The sequence below is a fragment of the Gorilla gorilla genome, chromosome 6 (genome assembly GCF_029281585.2).
Source record: "Gorilla gorilla gorilla isolate KB3781 chromosome 6, NHGRI_mGorGor1-v2.1_pri, whole genome shotgun sequence".
NCBI classification, from domain to species: domain Eukaryota; kingdom Metazoa; phylum Chordata; class Mammalia; order Primates; family Hominidae; genus Gorilla; species Gorilla gorilla.
In genome coordinates, this window is record NC_073230.2 from 143,659,841 (window position 1) to 143,677,140 (window position 17,300).

The 17,300-nt window shown below is 44.8% G+C and overlaps 1 protein-coding gene across 1 annotated transcript; it reads left to right on the top strand.

Annotated features, from left to right (window-relative positions):
* The first annotated feature begins 1,046 nt into the window (after positions 1-1,046).
* Positions 1,047-16,317, top strand: LOC101146188 (aldo-keto reductase family 1 member B15). Its single transcript, XM_031012638.2, has 10 exons — positions 1,047-2,019; positions 4,631-4,798; positions 5,885-6,001; positions 8,076-8,153; positions 11,875-11,997; positions 12,281-12,387; positions 12,810-12,891; positions 13,424-13,507; positions 14,153-14,235; positions 15,955-16,317. The coding sequence occupies exons 1-10, from the start codon at positions 1,954-1,956 to the stop codon at positions 15,995-15,997; spliced, it is 951 nt and encodes a 316-aa protein (XP_030868498.2). The 5' UTR covers positions 1,047-1,953; the 3' UTR covers positions 15,998-16,317.
* Positions 16,318-17,300: the final 983 nt, after the last annotated feature.

The window sequence follows — 17,300 nt, forward strand, 5'->3', positions numbered from 1 at the left end:
ACAAACAAACAAAAAGCAGTGAGAGGTGAAGCCACCTGGACTTCCTGGGTTGAGTGGGGACTTGGAGAACTTTTCTCTCTAGCTAGCAGATTGTAAAGTCACCAATCAGTGCTCTGTGTCTGGCTAAAGGATTGTTAATGCACCAATCAGCACTCTGTAAAAATGTACCAATCTTTCATCCCATCTCATCCCATCTTTCAGTCACTTCACGAATGGTTCCTAGTAGATACAAAACAGTTTTTTCTCCAATGGGAAAGCAGAAAACAGCCACTCAGTTTGCTCCCAACACCCGTTTCTAGCCGCTTACCAGAGCTACCTTGGCAAGTACTCTAGGAGTATGGGAAAATGAAAACAACAAACTCACACACCTTTTTAACAAACACAACCAGTTCTGACTACCTAGCCAAGGCAGATTCTTCTTCTGTGGAATGTCAACCTATATCTGCCTCCCGACCAACTGGACAGGCACCTGCAACCTTAGTCTTCCTATGTCCCAACATTAACATTGCCCCAGGAAATCAGACCCTATCAGTGCCCCTCAAAACTCAAGTCCGTCAGCACAGAGCCATACAGCTAATACCCCTGCTTATAGGGTTAGGAATGGCTACTGCTACGGGAACCGGAATAGCCAGTTTATCTACTTCATTATCCTACTATCACACACTCTCAAAGGATTTCTCAGACAGTTTGCAAGAAATAACAAAATCTATCCTTACTCTACAGTTCTAAATAGACTCTTTGACAGCAGTGACTCTCCAAAACCACTGAGGCCTAGGCCTCCTCGCTGCTGAGAAAGGAGGGCTCTGCATCTTTTTAGGGGAAGAGTATTGTTTTTACACTAACCAGTCAGGGATAATACGAGATGCTGCCTGGCATTTACAGGAAAAGGCTTCTGAAATCAGGCAATGCCTTTCTAATTCTTACACCAACCTCTGGAGTTGGGCGACATGGCTCCTCCCCTTTCTAGGTCCCGTGAAAGCCATCTTGCTATTACTCACCTTTGGGCCCTGTATTTTTAACCTCCTTGTCAAATTTGTTTCCTCTAGGATCGAGGCCATGAAGCTACAGATGGTCTTACAAATGGAACCCCAAGTGAACTCAACTAACAACTTCCACTGAGGACCCCTGGACCAACCCGTTGGCCCTTTGACTGGCCTAAAGAGTTCCCTTCTGAAGGACACTACAACTGCAGGGCCCCTTCTTCGCCCCTATCCAGCAGTAAGTGGCTAGAGAGGTCATCACCCAATTCCCAACAGCAGTTGTGGTGTCCTGTTTAGATGGGGGATTGAGAGGTGAAGCCAGCTGGACTTCCTGGGTCAAGTGGGGACTTGGAGAACTTTTCTGTCTAGCTAGAGGATTGTAAATGCACCAATCAGTGCTCTGTGTCTAGCTAAAGGATTGTAAATACACCAATCAGCACTCTGTAAAAACGCAGCAATCAGCACTCTGTAACTAGTTAAAGGGTTGTAAATGCACCAATCAGCACTCTGTAAAATGGACCAATCAGCACTCTGTAAAATGGAACAATCTGCAGGATGTGGGCAAATAATGGAATAAAAGCTGGCCACCCCAGTCAGCAGCAGCAGGGAACCACTCAGGTACTCTTCCACGCCATGGAAACTTTGTTCTTACCCTCTTGACAAAAAATCTTGCTGCTGCTCACTCTTTGGGTCCACACCACCTTTAAGAGCTACAACGATCACCACGACAGTCTGCGGCTTCATTCTTGAAGTCAGCGACACCACAAACCCACCGGAAGGGAGAAACTCCAGACACATCTGAAGGAACAAACTCCAGACACAACATCTTTAAGAGCTGTAACACACACTGTGAAGATCCACGGCTTCATTCTTGAAGCCAGCGAGACCACGAACCCTCTGGAAGGAACCAACTCTGGACACAGCAGGACGTGAGACTTCTACCTGCTCACTCAGAATCATTTCTGCACCAACCATGGACACCTTTGTGGAGCTCAGTACCAAAGCCAAGATGCCCATTGTGGGCCTGGGCACTTGGGGGGTAAATATGCAAATCTTTGCACACCTTTCTTCTCTGGAGGGCTGTTTGGGTGTTTTCTCTTTCTACATTCAGCCAGAAAAGCCTGGAGGTCGCGTAGGGGTTTGGAGAGGTGAATTTCAGTCCTGGAGCTGGGACTCGGGTTGCTTTTTTTCTCAAAGCTGATTCAAGCTGCAATGCTGCAAGACTGGCTTTCCCAGCAGTGATGAGAACTCCTCTAGCAAGTATCAAATTTCAAGCAGAGTTGGACTTAAAATTGTTTTCCAGGGCAGTTTCTCTCTCTGGCTCTAGGACACTTAATTGGGCACAAGGTTTCCCCAGAGTCTTGGCTGTGGGTTTGTTGTGGGCTGGGTGGTTGTGGAGAGGATGCAGAGCCAGAAGTCCCTGGCACCCCTTTGCAGATCACCGTGTGGGACTTGGGCTAGCAGCATCCCTATGACCTGGGAGCTTGTTGACATGCAGAACTGGCTGGGTGTGGTGGCTCATGCCTGTAATCCCAGCACTTTGGGAGATCCAGACGGGAGGACTGCTTAAGCCCAGGAGTTGGAGACCAGACTGGCAACATAGCAAGACCCAATTTCTACAAATAATCAATAAATTAGCTGTGCATGGTGGCATGCAGCTGTAGTCCCAGCCACTTGGGAGGCTGAGGTGGAGATTGAGTGTTGAGCCTGAGAGGTCAAGGCTGCAGTGAGCAGTGATTGTGCCACTGCACTCCAGTCTGGGCAACAGAGTGAGATCCTGTGTAAAACAAAGAAAGAAAGAGAAAAAATGCAGAGTCTCAGGCTTCACCCAGTCTACCTAACGGGCATCTGCACTTTAACAAGTTCCCTAGGTGGTTCCTGTACACATTGAAATCTGCAACTTGCTGGGACTGCAGAGAGCCTGGGCTGGGAGTCGTGAGCTCCACCCGGCTGTTTTAATGACAGCTGGCAAAACACGCTAAGGCACATTGAGGACTCAGCGAGGCAGGTTCCTGGGCCTCTGTTAGGCTAAGTTTGAAGTTGTTCCATCACCACCTCCCTCTGCCTTCTTTGCCATTTCCATCCATGATAGCACTACCCTAACTAGTGATGAGAAGCAGTCTTTGGAGTTCCTCTTCTCTCCTGTCCCTCATGGCTAATTTCCCTGCTGAGACTTCTGCCTCTGGCCCTCTTTCCTTCTGTGCACACTGACTTTTTTCCCTCTCCTGTGCCGAGCTGGAGGGTAGGACCCTCTGCTGCAGCACTGGGTCATTCTCAGGATAAAGTCTTGGTCTCTCTGGGCAAACAGATCACTTCCAGCTCGATTCATACATAGTGACTCTTGTTTGAATAGCAAGATTTGCCCCAAATCAGAGCTTTAACCCTATATAAATGGAACAAATAATCACTTCCAGATCTCCAGGGAATCTGCTCACCCTTCATAAGTTTACTAGACAGTTTCAGAATTTTGGAATTGAATGTAAGAATTATTAAGGGAGCTGCCTTCAACACGTGGGGATGATAGATTAAAGGATTATGAACTTAGCAGTGGAGGTGAAGAAGGGTGTAGTGTAGTGGTTGGGGTCACAGGGGTGCTTCTAGATGCCAGGTGGCAGCCCGTTTCTTGCCCAGGTTGTAGGGTAGTTGTGCATCTCTATTTTGTGTACTTTTCAATGTTTGTTATCTCACAATAGAAGAGGTTTAAAAGACTATTTTGTGAGAGATCAAGTTTTAAGTGCTTTTTGCCCCCATCATTGGCTTGGCTAGGTTAGAAGAAAATGTGATAATTCTATTTCCTTTTTTTCTTTTCTTTCCTTCCCTTCTTTCTCTCCCTCTCTCTCGTTCTCCCTCCCTCGCTCTTTCTTTTTATAGGAATGGAAAACAAACTCTATTCCTATGAGCTTCTCTATTTCTCCTTTTTTTCCAAAATGATCATTGTATAATGGATGGCCTATACTGAGCCTGTGTGTCAGGTAATGTGGTTAACTTAGCATTCATTACAGCATGTCATCACCACAAACACCTCATGCGGCTGGTTCTATTTTTTTTTTCCATTTTGCAGACAAGGTTTAGAGAGATTGAATCACCTGCTTAGACCCACACACCCAGTAAGTGTTGGAATCTGGATTGATGCTGTGATGACCATTATCCAGATCCTTATCACCATCTGGGGAAATTGTCTGAAAATCCCTCTGGGTTATTTAGAGTCAAGCTTTCATCTGGGTCTTCAGAAAGTTGTAGTGGAGCCGTCTGCACCACCACACACCTGAAGACATTTCAGGACTAACCTGGATGAAAAGGGAACTGACTTTTAGCTAGGATAGGACAAAAGGGCATAATCATAAAATTAATTCACTTTCCTTCCCTTCTTTTGAAAACTTTTCTAAACTGTGTATCCTCCCAGATATTCCCTGGCAAAGAAGACCCCAGCAAAGCCTTGGTTTGGAGAAACTGGGCCGTGTGGGGCAGGTAAAGGTGGTCTGGGGATAAGAGAATATGATGGTTGCTGAGTGTGGTGTAATTCCAGCTACTCAGGAGCTGGGAGGATTGTTTGAACCTGGGAGTGTGAGGGCAGCCTGGGCAACATGGCAAGGTCTCATCTCTTAAAAAAAAAAAAAAAATGTGTGATGGGCTTTTCTTTTGCTTTTCAGTCTCTTCTCGGCAAAGTGAAAGAAGCAGTGAAGGTGGCCATTGATGCAGAATATCGCCACATTGACTGTGCCTATTTCTATAAGAATCAACATGAGGTGGGAGAAGCCATCCAAGAGAAGATCCAAGAGAAGGCTGTGAAGCGGGAGGACCTGTTCATCGTCAGCAAGGTGCACATGGCGCATTTGGTGGGAGGCCTTCACTTCAAGGCAGGCAGAAGTATCTGGATCGGGTTGGCAGAAAGAACTCTGTCGGCCTTTTCTACATGTACCCCTTTTCATCTCTGCCTTGATAACATCCATGGATACAATACTATCCATACTCCAAGCTGTTATTGATATTTGAACATGTTGTGGCTGCCCCACCTGCCTGTGGGTTGGATTTCCCATAGTGGGCTTGGCTCCCTCTGGGCCTCCCTGTTCCCCATCAGAGGGATCTACCATCTGCCCAGAGGCAGCCACAGGCCAAGGGTGCAGGCAGGGCTTGATATGCAGCCTCCCTCTCAGCACTGTGGTCTCAGCGACTGTGCCCCTGAGGTTCTCAGCCAGGGGGTATTTTGGAAAACAGTAGGAGCACTTTTCTATTATCACATGTGATTTTCTTTATTCAGTCTAGTAAAAGTTGAGGTATACAATGTTATAAAAAAAGAAAAGGATGTTGGGTGTGAGGGGGTTGAGAATCACTGGATCTATATTATATGCAAGTTGCTGAAAAAAAAACAAAACACTAGTTCTGCGTACTTGGAAAATGCATACATCTGGTGGGACAAATAGACCCCACTGTGTAGCAGCCAAGTCTGGATAAAGCCCTTTTAAAGTTATCACTTGGGTCCTGATAGGCTTGATAAGGGACCTATCAGATGGGTCAGATAAAGGGCCATCTTTTCCCAAAGGCCTAAGAATGCTTGACATCTAAAAGCTACACGCAATTCCTGCTCTCAGAGAGCCCACAGCTGAGGAAGAGACTGAGACAGGTAAACAAATTTCAAATCTGTGGCCACATTTACTTAAATGATCTGAGACACTCATAGAGTACTAGGAGAGTTGAAAAAGTCAACTGCTTTTAAAACTTAAGACATGTCATTGAAGTGCTGAGCCCTGGTGATCTTCCACACTGCATCATGGATCTTAATCAGCTTTGTTATAGATGGCCTGAGCCAGGTTAGATCAGGATGCAAATCAAAAAGCAGGGACAATGAGTATAATGTGGCCCTTCCTTTTCCCAGTATTAATAGCTCATTGCTACACTCTTTGCAGTTGTGGCCCACTTTCTTTGAGAGACCCCTTGTGAGGAAAGCCTTTGAGAAGACCCTCAAGGACCTGAAGCTGAGCTATCTGGACGTCTATCTTATTCACTGGCCACAGGGATTCAAGGTTTGAGTGACTCCCTTTCTCAGCCTCTAGTTTCTGAGCTGTTGCAGGAATTCAGGGACCCCCAACAGAGAGACTGGCTGAAGCCACGGCAGAAGAACATAAATTGTGAAGATTTCATGGACATTTCTTAATTCCCCACATTAATATTTTTATAATTTCTTTCACCTGTCTTTACTGCAATCTCTGAACATAAATTGTGAAGAGTTCATGAACATTTATCACTTCCCCAATCAGTACTTTTGTGATTTCCTGTGCCTGTCTTTACTTAAATCTCTTAATCCCATCATCTTGGTAAGCTGAGGATGAATGTCGCCTCAGGACCCTGTGATGATTGCGTTAACTGCACAAATTGTTTGTAGAGAATGTGTGTTTGAACAATATCAAATCTGGGCACCTTAAGAACAGGATAACAGCAATGTTCAGGGAACAAGGGAGATAACCTTAAAGTCTGGCTGCCTGTGGGCCGGGCAGCACAGAGCCATATTTCTCTTCTTTCAAAAGCAAATAGGAGAAATATCGCTGAATTCTTTTTCTCAGCAAGGAACAACCCTAAGAAAGAGAATGCGTTCCTAGGGGTCGGCCTCTAAAATGGCTGCTCTGGGGATGGCTGTCTTTTACAGTTGTAGATAAGGGATGAAATAAGCCCCGGACTCCTGTTGTGCTCCCAGGCTTATTAGGACGAGGAAATTCCCACCTAATAAATTTTGGTCAGACCGATTGTGTGCTCTCAAACCCTGTCTCCTGATAAGATGTTATCAATGACAATGCATGCCTGAAACTTCATTAGCAATTTTAATTTTGCCCCGGTCCTGTGATCTCGCCCTGCCTCCATTTGCCTTGTGATATTTATTACCTTGTGAAGTATGTCATCTCTGTGATCCACACCCTACTTGTATACTCCCTCCCCTTTTGAAAATCACTAATAAAAACTTGCTGGTTTTGTAGCTTGAGGGCATCATGGAACCTGCCGACATGTGATGTCTCCCCTGGACACCCAGCTTTAAAAATTTCTCTCTTTGTAATCTTTCCCGCTATTTCTCAGACCAGCCAACACTTAGGGAAATAGAAAAGAACCTACATGAAATAATGATGAATTATCAGGGGCGGATTCACCCAATACTGAGCAGGTGCCAGAAAGTAGTAGCTGCACCAGGGCTGCAGAGTGGTGTGGACTGGAGCAGGAGAGCTTGCACTTCATAATTGGAAATGGCAGGTGGTCAGGAAGAGACCTTGGAGCAGAAAGATGCTGGCATGGAAGGGAGGCTAAGGCCATGTGCGCTGCTGAGGTGCTCACATGCCTGGGTTATCTTGCAGTTATGTCTGAGAGAAGCCATGATTTCTGGCAGCCCAGACAAGTTGCAACTGCCATATCACCTTTGTCTAGATTCCACTCCCTGGGGTTGCCCTCCCAAGAAACCTCTTGGGTTATTCTTCCATAACTGTATTCCAGGGCTTAATTATTTTATTAAGCAAAGCACACCCAGGAGTGGCATCTTGGAGAAAAGCCCAAGTATGGTGATGCTGGAAGGAAGCCAGTAGTGATCCCGGCACCCATTGCCTGGGGCTCTGCTCTTACCTGCTCCTGAGGGGTGGGAGAGACAAATTTCCAGCTCTCTCCCCTCCTGACCAGCTGGAGTGATGATGGCCTGCCATCCCGAATTCCACGCCTCTTCTAGAGGCTGCAAGGATAGAAGTTGGCCAATATCTTCTCCAGAAAACCACACCCTGGAGATCTAATCTTTATCCAGTGATATTGAAATGAAAGTTTGCCCTTGGGTGTGTATAGGATCTAGGTGTGTGAGGTTAATGTCCATCGTGATAATGGTGGCTTCTGGAATGTACTAACAGAGGATCTTAAAGTCAATCCAGTAGTTTCTAAAAATATAGGGATTAATACGCTACAGTAGATATAGAGATTTTATTTAAACTCACATTCTTGTAGTATGTACTCCAGAGCTTGAAAAAGTAGTATGCAGATGTGGTATTTAGCAAGAGTCAGGATCCTGAAACCTTGTTGAACAGAACCAAGTGTCCTGATGCAGATTCCAGTAAACTTTTCATTCTGTATTTACAGACTGGGGATGACTTTTTCCCCAAAGATGATAAAGGTAATATGATCAGTGGAAAAGGAACGTTCTTGGATGCCTGGGAGGTAGGTTCCAGCTTTGTCTAAGTGTGCTGGGAGAGAAATCCTCAGTTATCCATGAGATTCCCATTGATATGAATGAGGCCATGTGCCTGATGCTTTCTAATTTCATCATTGTGATTCTCTAGCTCTTCTAATATCCTCCTCATCACCTTTGGCTTTTGGGTGCATCTGATACTATTTATATTTCAAGGCTGTTACTGAGTCTTCAAATAAGACTGGAAATACAATGTACCCCACTTTGGGGAATACACATGCTGTTCTCAAACCAGGGTGAGGCATTTGGAACAGAGGGTTTGGGCCTGGGTTTGCTCATAGCAGCTGAGTAACCTAGGGTCAGTTTTGTAACTCTTGTAGGGCTCAATTTTCTCTTTTAAAAAAAAAAGCTCTTATAATACATACTACTAATATATATCTTTCGGGGTGTGATAAAACTTAAGATGGCTTACGTGCCAGGAACATCAGTCATAAAGCCCATTTAATCATCTAACCCTAGGAGACAGGGTTAACATCCCCATTTATAAATAATGACATTTGAAACCTAGATTGGTTGGTGACTTGCCCAGGTCATGTCACAATGTGTGTGGCAGAGCTGGGATTAGACCCAGACTCATCTGAATTGCAAGTCCAACCACCAAAACCATCAGCAAGGTGCTTGGTAAGCAGTGAACACACATCCGGAAATCAGGGAACCTTGTAATCCCAGCACTTTGGGAAGCCGAGGTGGGAGGATCATGAGGTCAGAAGTTCGAGACCAGTCTGGCTAGCAGAGTAAAATACAAAAAATTAGCCGGTGTGGTGGTGTGTGCCTGGAATGTGAGCTACTTGGAAGGCTGAGGCAGGAGAATTGTGTGAACTTGGGAGGTGGAGGTTGCATTGAGCCAAGATTTCACCATTGCACTCCAGCCCAGGCGTCAGTGCAAGACACCATCTTGAAGAAAAAAAAAAAAGAAAAAAGAAATCAGGGAGCCTGAGTGCCCTGCTTCTCAGATCAAACCATGACCTGTTCCACATCATTTCATATTGAAAATGAATTAAGGGATGAATGTTTTCTCTGGCCATTTTTTATTATACCATTATGTCCTTTTGCAAATGCTAATAGAGAACGAATTGGAGAAATAAGATATAAATGAACAGTGGCATATAACTCCAAGAGTTAATCATGTTATCTTGGCAACTGTCTGTGTAGGGGTGCATGTAGTTGCGAGTTTGTATTGTGTTTTACACGGGAAAATATATTAAGCCTCACCTTTCTGAAATGCTTAGAATTGACATGATTCAATTAAATGTAGTTTTTTCTGTGTATTGTTTGTTCAAAAGCATTAATCCACAAGCACAGCATTCTTTTTTTGATACAGATTCTCACTCTGTCACACAAGCTAGGGTGCAGTGACACAATCTTGGCTCACTACAACCTCCCTCTACCAAGTAAAAACCATTCTCCTGCCTTGGCCTTCCAAGTAGCTGGGACTACATGTGCATGCCACCACACATGGATAATTTTTATATTTTTAGTAGAGATGAGGTTTCACCATGTTGGCCAGGCTGTTCTCAAACTCCTGACCTCAAGGGATCCACCCGTCTCAGCCTCCCAAAGTGTTCAGATTACAGGCGTGAGCTATAGCACCAGGCTGTTTGCATTACATTTGATCTGTGTTTTGCCTTAGCTCCTATGATGATATGAAGTATGGCAAGTATGTCAATGTACCCTGCTTCTCACAGTGCTATGTTTTCTTAATGAACATGAGGATGACTGCTAAAGAAAACATTTGAAAGGCATGAAAAGATATCATTGATCAAGTTCAGAGGCTCTGATTTGAAACGAGCATGCTCAAATACGTAAGCATTGGATGTTTATGTAGACCCACAACTAGTTCAGTAGAAACCTCATTGACTACCCTGAAGCAGAGGGGAGGAAAAAAGTATAAAGAAGTCAAGTTTTAATACGGGAAAACTAACCTGACCTATGATGCACAAAAGCTTTTAAATTATCTAATTGCTCAATCAGAAGTTTTTGGGAACCTTATGATTTCATAGCTTCTAAACTCTACTTCCCAATTTGAATAACTTAATCTATGCTAGTGGTTCTCAACGTTGGCTGGGCATTAGAATCACCTGAGGAGTTTAAAAATCCCAATGTCTAGGCTGCAACTCAGACAAAATCAGTAAGAAACTCTGGGGGATGAAATCCAGGAATCAGTCATTTTTCTTTTTTAATTTAGAGAGAGTCTTGCTCTGTTGCCCAGAGTAGAGTACAATGGCATGATCAAAGCTCAGTGCAGCCTTGGACTCCTGGGCTCAAGTAAACCTCCCAAGTAGCTGGGATCAGAGGCACACGTCACCACATCCAGCTAATTAAAACAAAATTTTTTTTTGGTAGAGACAGAGTCTTGCTATGTTGCCCAGGATGGACTCGAACATCTGGCCTTAAGCAATCCTCCTGTCTCAGCCTCCCAAAGTGCTGAGATTAGTCATGAGCCACTGCATCCAGCCAGTACTTTTCAAAGCTCACTAGTGATTCCAAATTGCAGCCAAAGTTGAGAAGGGCTGCATAAAATGTTCCCTGAACATGTCATGCTCATCCCTGCCTCTGAGCTTTGCTCCTGCCTTCCTGCCTTCCTGTGTCATATGCTCATGTTTTTCCCCTCTTTTCTCTCTCTCGGGGTTTTTGTTTGTTTGTTTGTTTGTTTGTTTTTTGAGGCCCAGCTTATACTCTACCTGAAAGGACTCCCCTGACAACTGCGGGCTGTGTGAATCTCTTCCTTCTCTGCCCTTTCTGACTCTGTCTATGCCACTGTCATGTTATCTGAGGCAGCCTCAGTGTCACGATTGATGGCTCCATAGAAGGGAACTCTAGCACTTTAATTGGACTATAAGAATCCCAGAAGAAGGAAGCACATTGTATACTTTTACATCCTGACAACTTCTGGGCAGGATCTAGAACATGTAGTAGATGGCTACTCAATACATGTTGCATTGGAAGCTGCTGCTAACATATATGATATCTTTGGGCAAGTTTGGAAAATGCCTAATATAGGCTAAAAATTATACAAAGATTCCCTTCCTTGTGTGTCCATGCAGTTTCTGTACCAGGAAACATGGCTGGATATGCAAACAGTGGGTCAGGTTTTAGCCCCACACAACTCCTTGGCCGGGTGCGCCTGCTAGGGAGTAATTTATATGCATGACCTTCTTGCAAACCAAGCCATGGTTGGTGTGGGAGACAGTGACTCAGGACCCACAAATGAGGCTTCTCCGTATGCTGCAGCCTCTTCCTGACTAACACAGCTTGCCCAGGTTTGGGTGTGCAATGCACACACACAACAGTAGCTCCCTCCTATCATTTGGATTCATTAAAAATTAAATCATCTCATAAGCTTACAAATGTTGATTTTTATTTATTTTTTATTTTTTTCATGATAAAACTTTCATATTTCCATGGTGTATGGAACTATAATTTTTTATGTGTTTCTTTATGTGTAAGGTGAGAGTGGCAAGAACATAAAATCTTTACCTGTTAGTCTTAGATTTTCTTGGGCTGGGGAGAGGTAGTAGGGCTGGAACCAATCACTGATGGGCACCCAGGCCCTGGACTGAAATTTCCTGTGAATGCTTCGGCTAACCCTGTTGCGGTGGATCCTTTAGCAATTTCTGCCCCAGGGAGGACTAAGCCAGGGTCCCTGTAGTCCCTCTGGAGCTGCCCATAAGGTATTCCTTTCTATGATAGGCCATGGAGGAGCTGGTGGACGAGGGGCTGGTGAAAGCCCTTGGGGTCTCCAATTTCAACCACTTCCAGATAGAGAGGCTCTTGAACAAACCTGGACTGAAATATAAACCAGTGACTAACCAGGTAAATTCTATTCAGTTTAAGGGTAAGGGTCTTGCCCTATTACTTCTTAAACATTGAGGGGGGAACGTTCAGTGCTATGCCCTGAGTCTCATCTCAGGGGTCAGTGATCTCCTGATCACACTTTGGGGAGGTGTGAGGCTGATCTAATGGGTGATTTAGCAAGAATCTCAGTGCGCACTTGTTTGGCCTTTGCTTGGTGGACTTTTTTTGTGTGTAGAACTCCCTAGGAACAATGCCAAACAGAGCCGGCTTTCCCTGTGATGAGGATTGTTTGCTGTTGCAGGTTGAGTGTCACCCATACCTCACGCAGGAGAAACTGATCCAGTACTGCCACTCCAAGGGCATCACCATTACGGCCTACAGCCCCCTGGGCTCTCCGAATAGACCTTGGTGAGGCTTCCAACTGGTGGATCTTTCTCTTGATAATCTTAAAAACATTATTTTATAATTGGTAAATGTTGGTATGGGTCCATAAGTTACTGGAAAGAAAAATGTGTGTAAGGTAACACGTTTGGTACACCCAAATGGGATGACAGTGGGAAAAAATGGGAATTAAACAACAACAACAACAACAAGGGCAACATGCTTGACCCTCTGGGAATATTTCCAGTTCAGCCACCCAAGGGTGAACCAGGCTTTGCAAAATGCTGAGGCTTCAGAGCCTGGGGGAAGGACCCAAGCTTCCAGGTCCTCCTGCCTGTCTCCCAGATGGAGAGGCTCTGATGATCAGTCTTGAGACCCTCATTGGAGTGGTGTCCATCTGTACATAGTAGCCACGGTGATTATTCACATCAGCATCTTCCTGCCCGTAGGGCCAAGCCAGAGGACCCTTCCCTGCTGGAGGATCCCAAGATTAAGGAGATTGCTGCAAAGCACAAAAAAACCACAGCCCAGGTACCATATTTTTATTTTTCTTGTTATCCAACCACTCATGCTTCCAGTCTCATGTTTCATTTCTCGTGTTGTCCTCAACTGACTCCTTAAAGGGGAAGAATATAGGAGCTGAAGCCCTCTAAAGTGTTTCCTTTGAAGTCTGTTGGAACCTCTAGGAAACACAAGAGCTGTCACTGAAGAAAAGATAGCTTCTGTCTCACAGCTTCCTGTCAAGCCCTACAGCCCAGTGGCAAAGCATGGCTTTGGAGTCTAGGGATATGGGTGCAGATGCCAACTCTACCTCTGATCAGCCGTATGACCCCCAAGCTACTTTCTTTATTCCTAAAAAAGGAAGATCACAGGGTTGTCTCTAAGATGAAGGGAGAGAAAGAGGTGGGGGTCTGGCACAAGTCTAATAGCTGTGAAGGGCTCAGTAATTATTAGCGATTGTACCTGAAGCCACAGTGAGCTGCAGAGATGTTTTATTCTTCCTTTCCATAAAAGGAGGGGTCCTTGTAGCTGAGTGGAAACATGATGTCCCCTTTCCGCACAGGTTCTGATCCGTTTCCATATCCAGAGGAATGTGACTGTGATCCCCAAGTCTATGACACCAGCACGCATTGTTGAGAACATTCAGGTAAGATTCCGGCTGGTCGGGCCTGGTATTCCTCAGTGGAGTGGGGGACAGGCAGACCTTCTCACCTCATCCCTGCACTGTCTTTGGCCCCCTTCCTTCCCACCACCCTATCATTTTCCAGCCCAGGGAGCTAGGCTCGGTAGAGCTGAGATGAATGACCCATGGGCTAAGGACATCCTGGGGGCAGTGCCTGGTGAAGCCCTATCAGGTCTGAGCCCACTTGTGCCTCACACCACTGAGAAGACCCTCAGTTGCCCCTGAGCAGCTAGACCCTGAGCCACACACAAGCGCAGACTGTCCTGGCCTCCCTGCTCACCTCCCAGCATCCGAGGAGTTGTGAACTGTCCTTGGAGAAGTGTCCTCTAGAAGCACCTGTCATGGAGCACAGGGCCTGTGAACACCTGGGGTTTAGTGCCTGTGAGCCTGGTCTCCCTCCCCCCAGAACACTGAGCACTACAAATACTGTGGTCTTTGTGTCGGACCTAATTTAGAGAAAAATTTGTATCCCTTGGACAGAATGGGAAAAACTCCTGTGGCCAGTTTGTGCTGTGAATGTGAGCTCCCTCCCTGCTAGAATGGCTGGTAGTCTCCAGCCACAGCAGTAACAGCCTTACCAATAATGTATTGGAACTCTTTCCTTTCTAGGTCTTTGACTTTAAATTGAGTGATGAGGAGATGGCAACCATACTCAGCTTCAACAGAAACTGGAGGGCCTTTGACTTCAAGGAGTAAGTGGCATGGAGTTAACTAGAAGAATTGCCAGGAGTTTTTCTAAACTGGTAGAGGGTTAGTTGGAAGGATTAGAAGGTTGTTGGGACTACTTGTGTCTTCAAATACTATTTTGGGGCAATTTTGAAAGTTAAAATTTGGGTACCTGGGAATCACTGTAAGGGACACATCTCTAATTGCTGCTCATTTTCTGAACTTCTGGATGTAGAGCTAGAATTGTAAGAGAAGGTGTGTTGTCAATAGGCAGGAGGCAGAACATTCATTTATTCATTCATTCAGTCAATATCTAGTGGTCATCTATGTGCCAGGCATTTTCTAGGTGCTTGGGTTATCATACTGTACAAAGCTGCTGCCTCCACAGGCTTAGGGAGGGAGGGAAGAAGAGACAACAGAAATAAATCAACTCAAAATATAGATGTCAGACAGCAACAAATGCTAGACAGAAAAGTAAAGTAGGGCAAAGTGGACAGGAAGTGGTAGGTGGTAGTGGGACTGATCCTTTATACAGGTTGAGTCAAGGGAAGCTTTGCTGTGAGGGATATGCCATATGTATATTTGGGGGAAGAGCATTCTTGGCAGTGATAACAGCAGGTGCAAAGTCCCTGAGGTGGGATTGTGTTTACAGCATTCAAGCAAGAAGGCCAGGGAGGCTGGATTAAATCATCTCCAAATGCCTCTTAAAGGAGGTGGTGCTAACTTTACTTTAAGTCTCAGATAAGTGGTTGAAAAAAAATCTTTCACTCTGGCTAGGCGGGAATTCTAAATCATCTCTTTAGAATCAATACTTTCTGATTAATGTGTCTAATTACATATATCAAATAGAATTGTCTGGCATTTATTACTGCGAGGTCTGCAATTCAATGGCAATTTGAATTTCTTCCAATATTTGTGTAGCCAAAAATGATTTTTCAGCTTTTAAAGGTGATTTCAGTATCTCAAGCATTGCTTGCATGTCATGATATTCCATATCTATCCTGCCCACCCTTAGTATCGTAGCAGCCTGTCCTCATCTTACAATGGGTTAGTTTCATCCCTGCTTAACAAAGTAGCAGCTATTTAGAGTAAAAAGGAAGGGTGAACATAAAATGGGACTCTCCCCCAAACTAAAACACTTACTTTCCTATGAGCATCATTTCTGGTGTAGGCAATGGGTTGGTGGACTCAGAAGTAAATCCACCTGGCCTCAAATCCAACTCTAACACTGGTTTCTTTGCTGTGTGACATTGGGCAAATTTCTTAGTTTTTCTAAGTTGGTTTCTTTACATATAAAGTAGGATGATAATACTAATCGCAGCTAACATCCATTGAACCTTAGCTTAGAATGTGCCAGGGTCCTGAGCCCTTTTCCGGTAGTATTATCTCATTTAATACTCATAACAATCCCCAAGCTGTCAATTCTGCTGTTGTTTCCTACCTCATGATGTTGTGAGAGTGGATTGGGACAAGACTTGTCAGTCGCCTCGCCTGACACCAGGCTTACCGTGAGTTGTCATTACGAGTTTATTCTGCTGCCCTGCTCACTGTCTGCCCTCCTTCCTAGCAAAACTCTCATATCGATTTGAGGGAAGGTCAAGGTGTAAGCACCCTTCTTGTGTTCTTGCAGGGAGGAGGCTGAGAGAGCACAAATACCACAGAGTCCACCAGAGAAGAATACCTTCTCAGCCAGAGTTGTTGCTTTGATGGAACACAGTTTCTTTTTTTTTTCTCTCTCTCTGTAGATTCTCTCATTTGGAGGACTTTCCCTTCGATGCAGAATACTGAGGTTGAATCTCCTGGTGAGATTACACAGGGGATTCTCTTTCTTCGCTGAAATGTGACTGTCTCCACTCACGTACTATTTTAGCCAAGCTTATCTGAGATCACAGTGAACTTTGTCCTGTTGTAGACCAGAATCGAGGTGCTGTTTTAGACATGTATTTCTGTATGTTCAACTAGGATCAGAATATCACAGAAAAGCATGGCCTGAATAAGCAAATGACAATTTTTTCCACTTATCTGATCTGATCAAATGTTTGTTAAGCACCAGAAACTATGCCAACACTGAGCATGTAAAGATAAATAATAAAAAATAATGACTGTAACCAACATGTATTGAGAGTGTACTATGCGCCAACACAATTTGAAGTGTTTTCCTGTGGGTGAATTCACTGAATCCTCAAAATAACCCCTTTGGGGTAGGTACTTTTAACATCTTCTTATTCACATTTCCTGGAAGAGGAAATAGAGATGCAGGGAGGGAGGAGGACCTTGCTCAAGGCCACCCAGGTAGTAAGTGACTGAACCAAGTTTCAAAGGCAGGCAGGCTCTGGGATCCAGCTCACAGCAATCGATGGTCATCCCTTCCTCCTGAGTCTTTTCCTGCCACCTTTCCTCCTTGCCTGTCTCCACTCATTCCCTGTCATGCTCTCCCACCTTGCCTTCAATACACCATCGTGCCAAAGAGTCAATGGCAGAACCTGCAAACTCCACAAAGATGCTAGTGTTCATTGAGAGAGGTGTGGCATTTCCTTGGGAAGTAGGGTGGAAAAACAATAAAGATACTTACTATTGCCATTAATCTGGAACATTTCTGTTTGCCCTATAATAATTGCTTCTTATGAAATATTCCAACTATATAGAAATGTACAGAAAATAAACTAATGAGCATCTGGCCGCCAACATTATAATGTTAACAATTGCTAGCCGGGTGTTGTGCTGTAGTCCCAGCTACTCCGGAGGCTGAGGTGGGAGGGTCACTTGAACCTGGGAGGTGGAGGTTGCAGTGAGCCAAGATTGCACCACTGCACACCAGCCTGGGTGACAGAGAGTGACTGTCTGAAAACAAAAAACAAATGCTAACCTTTTGCCATATTGGCTCCAAACTTTAAAAAAAATTAGGAAATTAGGGGTTACCAATGTAGTCGAGGACCACTTTGTGCCTCTCCCTATCCCCATTCCCCTGACTCCCTCTCAAGAGGCAAATGCCTATCCTAAATTGGTGAGTCCCCACATCCTCTGGTTGGCACTGGGGGGTACATCTAATTCCCAAGCTTCCTTGCTATGTTATGACTTCCCCTGGGTTTGC

Coding starts and splice junctions, on each gene's coding strand:
- LOC101146188 (XM_031012638.2), top strand. CDS start 1,954: ATGGACACCTTTGTGGAGCTCAGTACCAAAGCCAAGATGCCCATTGTG. Junction 4,799..5,884: donor ACCTGTTCATCGTCAGCAAG/GTGCACATGGCG, acceptor CACTCTTTGCAG/TTGTGGCCCACTTTCTTTGA. Junction 8,154..11,874: donor CGTTCTTGGATGCCTGGGAG/GTAGGTTCCAGC, acceptor TTTCTATGATAG/GCCATGGAGGAGCTGGTGGA.